General features: G+C 34.5%; 1 protein-coding gene across 2 annotated transcripts in view; it reads left to right on the forward strand.

The window, feature by feature from the left end:
* The window catches only part of LOC106871096 (uncharacterized), a 21,225-nt gene that overhangs the window by 5,390 nt on the left and 3,335 nt on the right, over window positions 1-12,500 (forward strand). For both annotated transcript variants that reach the window (XR_016238065.1, XM_089340191.1), the window contains exons 2-8: window positions 1,033-1,257; window positions 2,608-3,633; window positions 6,447-6,603; window positions 8,645-8,792; window positions 10,539-10,648; window positions 11,916-12,029; window positions 12,343-12,486. Coding sequence is in view for 1 of the 2 variants with exons in the window: in XM_089340191.1 (XP_089196317.1) it covers window positions 1,078-1,257; window positions 2,608-3,633; window positions 6,447-6,603; window positions 8,645-8,792; window positions 10,539-10,648; window positions 11,916-12,029; window positions 12,343-12,486 (1,879 nt within the window). In the remaining variant the exon portion in view is untranslated. The remainder of the gene's footprint in view (window positions 1-1,032; window positions 1,258-2,607; window positions 3,634-6,446; window positions 6,604-8,644; window positions 8,793-10,538; window positions 10,649-11,915; window positions 12,030-12,342; window positions 12,487-12,500) is intronic.

Here is a 12,500-nt window from a genome sequence, read left to right on the forward strand (position 1 = left end):
GGTTGAAATTCATTACTCCAGAGGAAGTAGATCATTTCTGTTACCTACGACCCAATTAGCAGCGGAGAAAGATGTTCTGAAAGTGTAATTTCCAGAGTAAGAATGAGATGTAGAAAATTCCGAGAGCTCTTGCCTCTGTTGGCAAATAAATGTCTCTCTTTCTAAGTGAAAGGAAGACTGAATGATGCTTGTGTATGAAGAGCAATACTACATGGTGGTGAGACATGAGTCTTAAATGCTGAGAACATGCAAAGACGTCTTGACCACCCAGTTATTTAGTAGGTAATTTACTCACTTCAAACAATCCAGTCTAACACCTACTTTAATTTTCAAAGGATTAAGAATTTGTTTTTAGAATCTCCTTGCTTCTGCTCTTAATGACTTGTAGGGACACCATATGCCGTTATGCAACCATAATATTCAACAAAATATATTAAATGCTTTTATAAGTCAATATTGTCTTCTACTGTGTTAACAGTGCTATTAAATCACATGTTAAAGTCATCTCTAAAGATTTCCTAAAGATTTGCTTCAGATACGAAATGTCATAACAAACCACTGCTGGTTACAATTTCTCGTGAAAATCTAAAGAGATAATCTTAACAAGCTCTTACTATGGTTGCCATTCATACTAATCTGAATTTTTTGTGGGGTGGGTTTCAGTTTCAGGTCTTGCAGGAATTTTCAGATGTTAAAGATGTAAAGAAAACTTCCAGGATATCTAGCACGACCATTTTATTCTTGATCTAACAATATCAGCTCCTTGATTGATTAACATTCTCTCTGGGACACTAGCAATTCATCAACAGCATCCTCTATGACTTCTGTGAACCGTCCATCATTTGCAAGTGTCACAATATCTAATTGTGATGTAGACTTTGTGCTTGTGGAAAACTTATAAAATCATAGATGCAGCTAGCCTTTTATTTTTCTAAGCATCATAAATAGTTGAGGGTTCCACTTTATCCCATGATGCCACAGTTATCCTTTCTGTTTATCATCAACTTCTGTTTATCTTCATTTAAATTCCAGCTTTTGAAAATTCAGAAAGACAAAAGAAATTCCTGAATCATCAGTATGGCAGCACCATATCGATTACCCTCCAATTACATAAGACAGCAAGGCAATTCTGGCAGACACTTTGTTGGACGACATGATGAGAGGGAAAAGCTGAAGATCTTGATCAAGGATGAAGATACTCAAATAATACAAGTTCATGGACTGCCTTATGTTGGCAAAACAAGATTTGTGAAAACTGTAAGAAATTTAATATTGTTTTCTCTTTTTTTTTACGTTAACCTTTTTGCATTTTGCCTTTCTGTAGGTTATTAATGATCATTGAGGTTTTACAGTTAAGTTACCGTAAATCCCATACAATGGCAGTCACTGAAGCCTTTGTACCATTTGGTGAGTTGATGGTTGACTTATGATCAAAGGAATTTCACCTGTAACCATCCTGTCTAATTAAAGGTGGCAAAGATTACATTATTTAATGTATCCTGAACTATGTTATGAAACAGACGGGCAGTTGACTGCTTTATATATTATGACACATGAAATCTTCCGAGCGGAATCGTTGCCGGTGCCCCTGGGCTGGCTCTTGTGCGGGTGACACATGAGGTTTTTCGAGCGAGATCATTGCCAGTGCCCCTGGACTGGCTCTTGTGCTGGTGACACATGAAATCTCTTCGAGCGAGATCGTTGCCGGTGCCCCTGAACTGGCTTTTGTGTGGGGTTGTTGTAGGATTTTCGAGCGAGATCGTTGCTGGTGCCCCTGGACTGGCTCTTGTGCGGGTGACACATGAGGTTTCTCTAGCGAGATGAGCGTGGCCGTTGCCAGTACCGCCTGACTGGCCTTCGTGCGGGTGACACGTAAAAGCACCCACTACACTCTCTGAGTGGTTGGCGTTAGGAAGGGCATCCAGCTGTAGAAACACTGCCAAATCAGATTGGAGCCTGGCGTAGCCATCTGGTTTCAACAGTCCTCAGTCAAATCGTCCAACCCATGCTAGCATGGAAAGCGGACGTTAAACGATGACGACGACGACGTATGTATGTAAGTGGGTAGGGAGGTTGACTGAAAACTGGGGAGCTGCACCAGGTTCCAATCTAATTTGACATGGTCTCTACAGTTGAATGCCCCTCCCAACAGCAACCACTGCAAGAGTGTAAGGGGTGTTTTCTACGTGCCAATTATGAAACACCAGCATTAGCCATGACTACGATCTCACTAGGCTTGACAGATCTCATGCATGAGACTAGTTAATTGATAGACAGAGAGTTAGAGAGGTAGATGAAATAAGAGATGGATAGTAAAAGAGATGAAGCAACTGTGCAATTAATAGAAAGATAGTTAAAGAGACAGAGTGGCAAACTGACAAACTGCTATCTAGAAAGATACTTAGACAAACTGTTAGATGAATATAAAGGAAGTCACTTAGATACACTGAACTAATGCATAGATAAAAGAATAGACAAAGAGACAGTTATTGATAGAGAATTATATAGTCAGACGGAGAAAGAGACAAACTGAGAGACCAATAAATTGATAAGTGAATCTATCAAAATCTTTGAACTTATTCTAATGTTATGTTTCTAATATGACAGGTCTGTCAAGAATTGAAGGATGAAATTAACCCTGAAAGACTCCACATAAAACACATCTATATTTCTAATAATAGCAGTTGGTCTGATATTTCCAACATGTACAATACATTCACCAATTGTTCCAGTATCAGCAATACTAAATGGAAAATTTGTATTTTTGATGATTTCCAGAACATTCAAGAAAGCTTTCTTCCAGATTTCCAGGAACTTTGTGACAATGACTTTCCAATGCACATAAATCTAAAAATCATTCTCATATTAAGTGGTGGAGAACCATTTCAGTTTTATGCAATCAATTTTGGAGAGTGTAAAGTGAGTCCATTGTCCATTGAAGATGCACAACTTCTTTTCTGTCGCTGTTCAGACATTGAGATGGATACTGAAAACAAAGAGCAAATACACAACATCATTAGATATGCCTGTGGCCTGCCAGGACTTCTTATTTACTATGCAGAACAAATCTCCCAATTTCATCATCATTTCTCTTTTGATGATATCTACAAAATGATTTGTGATGAAACTAGCATCAATGATTTGCTGGATGAATGTACAATTAACAGACGTAATATTAAACAAGAAATGGACAAGTATTTCTCTCAACTCTCTCACAAACAGTTAGAAGCTCTCAAATTGCTTTCATATTTTCCTGGAAGATTTGGTATCGAGGAAGCTGTTGAAATGACTGATTCTTCTAGTCAACCAGCTTCCAAGATGCATGTTCTGATGCCGCTTGTTGAACAAGGTTTGATCAATTCAGATTTAGAATTACAGACTTTCCAAGTACAAGAATTAATACGTGCAATTACTAAACAACAGATAGACAATGTACACAGCAATGATTTGGTAAAGCTCAAATATACAAACATTATTGGGAAAAGTTTGCTGAAGGCTCAAAATATTTATGATAGAGGTCTCATGCATGAAGCACTTGGAATAATGAGCAATAACTGGGAAAATATTTCATTTCTGATGAAGAAAGGGATTGAAGCACCCTCAGATGGTAGGACATATGGAGTTTATTATGAGGTAAGATATTTTGTCTTAAACAACATGTCTTGTATCTTGTGTTGTCAGTCTTTCATATGTCACATTTTAGTTTAACCTGTGTTATATCTTCCGACATCTTTACCATTGGTTCTCAACTGAGGTCCATATAAATTTTTTCTGTCGTGGTGGTGGTGGTTGCAGTGATGGTGAGTGCATAGTGAAAAGTAATTTTTTTTTTAAATAAACTAAATTTTTTATATCACCTGTCACTTAACACATACGCATCCCAAACTTGCCATTCACCAGTTTCTCGTTTGCCTGTCACAAGGGTAGACGTTTGATAAAATGGGGCTGTTCTTGCCTGAACCTGTATTCAGCCATGGTCAGCTATTTGTTGCATTCTCAAAGGATCACAAATTATCTGACACTGACAAAAGAAAAGAAGAGGAAGAATATACATGAAGAAAATAGTCTGCAAAGAAATATTAGATTGAAAGGTGTATGCAAATTGAAATGTACAGGTTACATGAGGTATTTGAGGACATGCCTTTTTGGGTCATTGCTACATTTTTTGTTAATCCTATATAATCTTTGTTTCAGAAAATAATAATGGCAGACCCTCAGCTTACTCAAGAAATGAAGATGCATGCTTTTATTGTGGTTAAAAATGTTGAGCATAGCAATTTAGAATTATCTCAATTTTTAAAAGTTACCAGATCTTTCATCTACAAAGTTTGTAAGGAGCTTACAGACTGAAGATGGAAATGTTTCACCAGTATCAAAGCATAAAAAGCATTTTAAACACTCTGAATTCATCAGAACACCTGAATTTATCCAGTAAGTTCAACAGACCATTCATTACAATCACAGAAAGTCCTTGAGGTCAATTGCAAAAGATCTCCATGTGTCAGAAGGAACAGTCAGAAATATTGTCCACAAAGACATCAGATATAAGACTTACATGATGAGGAAAAGTCAATTTGTCAGAAAAAGCAAAAGAAAATCATTACATCAGATCTCGTAAAAGGCTCTTAAACAAACTGAAAAATCCAGCAGCAGAAGATTTGATTTGGTTTTTCACAAACGAGAAAAACTTTGACCAAGATCTGAAAGTTAACAGAAGAAATGATAGATGGTTATATGCAGGCTCTTCTGAAGTTCCAAGTGTGATGCATACAAAATTTTCTGCAACTGTCATGGTTTTAGGGGTTGTCAACAATGAAGGACATGTTATGCCTCCTTACTTCTTTCCACAAGGCCTTAGAGTTAACTCTGCCACCTACATTGGGATCCTGGAAATGATTGTTAAGCCCTGTATAGACAGTGTATGCAATGAAAAGCCATATGTGTTTCAGTAAGACTCTGCACTATCACACATGGCTCTAGTAACATAGGAATGGGTGGCTGAAAATGTTCATGATCACAATTGGCCTCCAAATTCCCCAGATCTCAATGCATTGGATTATTACATGTGGAGCATTGTTGAGAGAGAGGTCAATCAACATGCCCATAACACCAAAGATTCTTTGAAAGCTGCCATAGTCAGAGTAATGTCCAAAATGAACCAAGAACAATTGACTCGAGCATGGAGATGATTTAGATCTCATATAGAAGCAGTTGCTGAAGTTGAAGGTGGTTTTATTGAATAACATTAAAGAAAAGAAGGTTCATTTTTTTTCCTCATAGCATTTTTTGATAAATGAAATTATTATCTGTTATTATATATCTGTTTTATTTTATAAACATAAATCTGTCCTCAAATATCTTATGCACTCTGTATATTGGCTCTGAGAATGCCATGTTGCCTTAAATTTTTACTCCTATGAAATTATGATCCCTATATTTTACATATAAGATATTTTTTTACTATAAAATTTTTGTTTTCTAGATATGAAATTGTGACCATGTGAATTTTAAAATGTAATTTTTCCTGTTTATGGGAAAAAAACGAAAAAATAAGAGTGGATATTTAGTTTATGACTGCTGTGTATGAAGTCTATAAAATTGTGAATAAAGTCTATAAAGTATATACATATCTAGACAAATATTCTATAATTATAAACATAATTATTGTTAGGGGTCAGCTAATTGCTTCACCACATACCGAATTTAGAAATAGGACTTTTATATATATATACATATATATATAAAGTGCATTAAGTAATCATCGTATTCCAATTTCCTTCACTTTTCAATGAATAGCAGATGAGCGACTATCCTTTGATACAGACACAACACAGGATACACTTTCAGGCTTTTGGGATAAAGTTTTCAGGAATAACCCAATAGGTTTCCTATTAATTCTGTGAAATATTCATGGGCCCTGCTAGTTATTATTATTAATGTTATTGAAGGAGTAAACTGGCAGAATCGTTAGCATACTGGGCAAAATGCTTAGCGACATTTCATCTGTCTTTATGTTCTGAGTTCAAATGCTGCTGATGTCAACTTTGCTTTCCGTCCTTTCAGATTCAATAAATTAAGTACCAGTAAAACATTAGGGTCGATGTAATCGATTAGACCCCTTCCCCCAAATTTCAGGCCTTTAGTAGAAAGGTTTATTATTATTATTATTATTATTATCATTATTATTATTATTATTATCATTATTCCTCTGGGGCAGTAGAGATTTGAAGTTATTATTTGTCAGAAAAAAATATTGATTTCAAATTTTGGCACAAAGCCAATAATTTCTGGAAAGAGGTAAATTGATTTGAACCCAGAACATGAAGACGGACAAAATGTCACCATGCATTCTGCTTAATATGCTAATGGTTCTGCTGGCTCACCACATCATTTCTACATATTTCTAAATATTAATGCATGTTACTTGTTCTGTATTTGTCTCTTAGATAACATTAAAAGCCTCAGATATACTGATGCTATGTCACCCTAGAGATTCAAGGCAGTTTTTCCAAGCATGTCTACAAAACTCCATGTTGTTTGGCAATGAAGAAGAACAAGCTTTTATGAATATAGCATATGGTGTATCCTTGACAGATTTACCAGGTATGATATGACTATGGTGTGTAGATTTTGTCATTCCACTGATGTAGATAATATGCTTAACAGGAATACATATTGAGCATTTAGCACCATTCCTTGTATATTTTGCTAAATACTGAAGAGGTGTTTACAAGATTATATAATGTTTCTAAAAGCAATTATGTAATACTAGCAGTAATTTTCCGAAATATGTGTATGTGTTATAAAGCATGAAATGGCATGTTTTCTATATCTTATTAACATTCTATACATATGTTCATACATGCATGCATCCATCTATATGAATGTAGATAGATACATATTTATGTCTTTATTTATATGTCCTCTGCATTCAGAGGTTAGAGAGGAATGAGATCCCCCTGAAAAATTTCATACTAGCTCTTGTACTTATATGATGGGAAAATATCAAGTATTAGGTCAATATTTTTGAAAGTTTTGAAATTGTAGGTCTTTATAACATTAATTAATTTTACATCTTTTTCTAAATGAGTCACACAGGTCATCTTGAGACAGCTATTATTCTTCTAGTATGGCAAGCACAACTTTGAAGTCATGTGTTTGGGGTTACCTTTTTCTATAGAGTTCAAATATCTTATCAAATCAAGTGTATCTTGTATATTTTTCCATCTACAGCCTTTGAAAATTGCCAAGAATTAAGCGTACAGTAAATGTATGCCTCTTTTAGGTGTTTTTATTTCAATAGGTACACAAGATAAAGCAAGCACAATTTTTTTCCCTGTTATTTAGCATAGAGTTGACCATTTCTGAGCAATAACTATGCTAGTTATTATTATGGGAGTGTCAGAATAATCTTTTGAGATATGTGCAATTTCAAAATTTCTCAAAAAATGCCCATTTTAATTCCCTTAGTTGACCATGTGAGCAGTTCACTATCATTTTAAAATTTTTACCACGCACTTTGACACTTTCGAAAATGATGTAACAGAAATTTGGTTTTGCTGCTGAACTTCTTTTTAGAGTTGTGAATTTTTAGAAATTCATTTGTCTGCACTTTGTACAGGATCAACTTATTCATAAAGCATGGATATAAAACAGCATATTACACATCAGTGATTTATTCAATATAGTATAAATAAACATCTTTTTAATTAATTGATATTTACTGATTCAACAAATGGCAAACTACTACATGTATATTCATAACCATGTTTTACATGATAGCGTACTGAGCCACACATAAAACATGGATGTTAAACAGTTAGAATTCACAAGAAATTCAACATGAATTCATTTTAATCAGATATAGAATACTATATTGCCCTTCATTGAATTATTCAATACAGTACCTATTGAGTCATTGATGACAAACATGAGCACTTTTTACATATAGCTGCAGACAAGTAACTAATACACCTTATACAGAGTCACACTGGAATAATACCAAAGTGATGAGACAGCATGCCACAAAATGATTTAAATACAACAAAAATGAATATTAAAACTTTTGAGTACCCAACTCAATAACTTGAATAATTATAAAACATACTTAGGTCAAACACAAATGTGAATCATATTAATTCTGCAGGAGCTAGTATGAATATTTTCACAGGGATCTGAGGGGTGGGGTGTGACCTGGGAAAGTTTTCTGAAACTGGTTATTCAAGCTACTATGTAGGAGCCCCCATTCCTTTAATACTTATTGGTCAGTTGTTGTTGTTGTTGCTGCTGCTGCTGCTGCACCTGTTATTGTTGCTGACCTTCAGGTCAGTTTTGATAGAATGACCTATGATCAAAGATGTTCTGTCTGATCGTACTACCTGCTATGTATATCTAGGACTACATCATCTAGTGTGATATTCCTTTTTGTAAGAAAACTCAGTGTGATTTGAGGGAAATTTGGCTGTTATTTCTGACAAATTTGAGTGACTGTGTAGAGGCTACCATTGCCAGTGATGTTGTCTGTTGCTTTTTATTGTTTGTAGATATTGCCGTTGATGTTGATGTTGTTGTTGTTGTTGGTGGTGGTGTTGCTATTACTTTGGGCATCATTATAACACAGAATATTTTCTTGTGTCTTCTACAGGTTATGGAGGATACAATGAAGCCATGGTGCACTACAAGAAGGCTTTGAATGTATTGAAATCAAGAAACAGCCAGTACCGACAAGCGCTGCTGTACAATAGCATGGCTCTCAATGCCTATATGCAAAGCAGTTATGTGGAAGCCTTGAAGTATGTTGTACAAGTCAGAGGAAAATCTCTCCCTCCCTCCTGCCCACTCATTTCACACACTCTCTCTCTCTCTCTCTCTCTCTCTCTCTCTCTCTCTCTCTCTTATATCCATTATACTATCTCCCAACTGTCTTTTCTCTTATTCTCTGTTTTTCTTTCTTCCTCGTTCATTTCTAACTTTCTCTCACTTTCACTTTTGTCCTTTAGTATAGTGCACACTAATTAACATGTGATACTCATCTTATTAATTATATTAGATCCTATATTACTTACAAATTTATGTTAATTAAATATCATCATCATCCTCATTATTAATGTCCCTTTTTCCTTGCTGGCATGGGTTGGACAGTTTGACCAGAACAGACAAGCCAGAGTGCTCTGCCAGCTGCTATGCTTGCTTTTGCATGGTTTTATAGCTGAGTGCAAGATAAAACCCCTCAACTGAATGGAGTACAAACTGGAGAATAAAGCTCTGATAAAACATTTTAGCAAAATATATACATACATACATACATACATATATATATGTGTGTATATATATATATATATATATATATGTGTGTATATATATATATATATATATATATATATATATATATATATATATATATATGTATGTATATATATATATATATATGTATGTATGTATGTATATATATTAGAAAAAATAATAAGGTACTCAGAGATCTGGATAGTTGTACATTTACAGATTTTTATTAATATGTCACATGTTTTTAAAATCATATATTAGCGCTTTTATCTACTCTAATAGATTCTTCAAAATCTGAAGAATTTCTTAGAGTACATGAAAGCGCTAATATATGATTTATAAAAACATGTGACATATTAATAAAAATCTGTAAATGTACAACCATCCAGATCTCTGAGTACCTTATTATTTTTTCTAATATATAATACCTGTACATCACCTCCAAACCTTCATATATATATATATATATATATATATATATATATATATATATATATACACATATATATACATATATATAATTTCAAAAACACGTAAGTTTAAGATGTGGATTATTAAATCAATTAACAGACTCCCCTAACTGAATATGTAAAACTGCCAAACCTTTTAAGTTTTAAATGAATATAACAAATCAATTAACTGTTTTCATAATGCTTAGCTAAATAAAAATCAATTTTTACACTAAAAAGTAGTAAGGTATCTAATCCTATTTTATTTTATTGAAATTTCCTCTCAATTTATCAAAATTAAAGCATTCTATAAAAATTTCCTCATAATTTATCAAAACTCCATCTTATTTTGTCAAGATTAAAACATTTTATCAAAAATTTCTCATAGTTTATCAAAATTTGTTCTCAATTAAAATGTTCCTCACAATTTATCAAAATTAAAGCATTCTCTCAAAATTTCCTCATAATTTATCAAGATTATGATTTCTCATCTCACAAAATTCCCTCTTAATTCATGTTCCAAACATTAACTTGATAAAATGACAAAGTTATTCTATGAAATTCTTCATGATTTTCAAAATTAATTGAAACAAAGGTAGTACATTTTAATAGAAATATAATAAAGAAGGGGTTACATCTGGACCCCTATGAATTCATGTGTTGATGAGGAATATAATGTTAGAGATACTGATGATGATGATGATGATGATGATGAGAAGGAGGATGATGATGGTGGTGGTGGTGGTGGTATCAATGATGATAATGATGATGATGATGATGATGATAATTGCTTGATTTGTTCATCAGTTTTGCAGAAAAGGGTTACAATATGACCATTACTGATGCGAGCCCACAAATGGTGAAGGATGCGAAGATCAAATGTGCCTCTACCCTGGCCTACAGTCTCTCATTCATTGGTAATAACTGTATTATGTCTCTCATGGTGGTGGTGGTGGTGGTGGTGGTAGTGGTGGTAGTTCTATTTGGTCCCAGGTCAACACTTGTTGAGCAGATCTATTATAAAAAAAGTCTACCTGCTATAAAAAAAAGTCTACCTGCTATAAAAAGTCTACCTTTTCCCTATGAGTAGGGAACCAAGGGGTACATTGTCTAATGTGCCATTTTATTAATAAGGCAGTGATTTACAGGGGAAATTTTGATTGTCATCTATTTCTAGCAAGTTGAGTAACCCCATAAAGGCTTCTTTGTTGATTTGTGGTTGTGGTCATGTATAATATGTGACAGAATGTGGTTTGTGTTTGGTAATAGTTGTGATGAGTGGAGGCACGGGTCTTAGTGTTAAACTCATGATCATAAGATTGTGGTTTCAATTCCTGAACTGGGCGATGTGTTGTAGTCCACTCAGCTGGCAAAAATCAGTAATCCTGTGACAGACTGGACAGGTGTGAAATATATATGCCATGCAAACTGGGAAACTGCCCCTTATTAGTTGGCATGGCACAAAAAGTGGGGAAAAAGTAATTGCCATGCATGAGAAGATATGTAAGAATAGTAGTAGTGGTGGTGGTGGTGGTAGTGGTGGTGGTGGTGGTGGTGGTGGTTATGGTGGTGGTGGTGGTGGTGGTGGTGGTTATCATTGTGGTTGTGGTTGTGGATACACATGGTAGTTGCTTGTTATATAACCCCAGGTTAACCCCTAATCCAGTAGACCTATGACAAAATGTGTGTCAAATCTTGTCTTTTATTCTGACATCATCAGGCTACATGCTGATGGTGTTGTTGTTGTTGTTGTTGTTTAGTCAGACGCCTGTCTCCTGACTATGTGTGTCTCTGACATGTAGGTAAACTGACTGAAAGACTAGGTACAAACCCATAGTCCCACATGTACCATGTATGCAAATCTGAAGATTACATTATAGATTCTGTCATGTGGTTGTTAAGTGTATGCACATGAGGGGGTGCTGAGAAGTTCCTGGCTTTGAGCAAAAGAAAATACAGGAGGATCAGTTAATTATGATTTTATTCAACATATTTTCCTCTCAGATTCACACACTTAGTGCAGTGGTCCTTCAGTTTTTCTAAGCCCTGTAAAAGAACTTGGAAGATTGGACCTTCAAACAGGCCTTTTGTGATATCCTTACAGCCAGAAACTTTTCAGCACCCTCTAATAGAGTGTGGCTGTGTGAACATGTTTAATTTTCACCTGTCTTCTCTTTTTTGCAGGTTATTATGATAAATGTGAGAAAATATTGAGAGAAAACTTAGAGGAAATATCAGTCTTGAATACTCTTGTTTTATCTAAAATGTTGAATACAATGGGTGTTAATTACGAAAGGAGTAAGTATGGTACCAACATCCCTCTTTTTTTACCTCTAGATATTTTGTTACTTTCTATTTAAGCACAGGTGTAGCTGTATGGTTAAGAATTTTGTTTCCCAATCACATGTCTAGAATTGTTTGTTCTTAGCTTAGAACTTACCAACCAGTTGTTTCCCTAAAATATGACATGATTTTACATCCATGTTCAGATCCTGACTGCATCATATTCAAGTTTAGCTTATTCTAAATTAATTTACCTAAAAGTCTCACAACTGTATTCAAGGCTTTGTCTATACATTATTTATATTTTTTTCATTTTCTCTTTCAACAGATGGTTCACAATGTGACAAAGCATTTGAATTCTATAATGCTGCACTTAGTGAAAGATTGAAAATTGTTACCGTAAATCCCAAAATATCTGTGATATCATACTGTAATGTAGCAAAGTTATTATCCCGCGAGTATGGCAGACACAGTAAGTACATAGTT

Source organism: Octopus bimaculoides, chromosome 23 (assembly GCF_046866305.1).
Source record: "Octopus bimaculoides isolate indiv1 chromosome 23, ASM4686630v1, whole genome shotgun sequence".
NCBI classification, from domain to species: domain Eukaryota; kingdom Metazoa; phylum Mollusca; class Cephalopoda; order Octopoda; family Octopodidae; genus Octopus; species Octopus bimaculoides.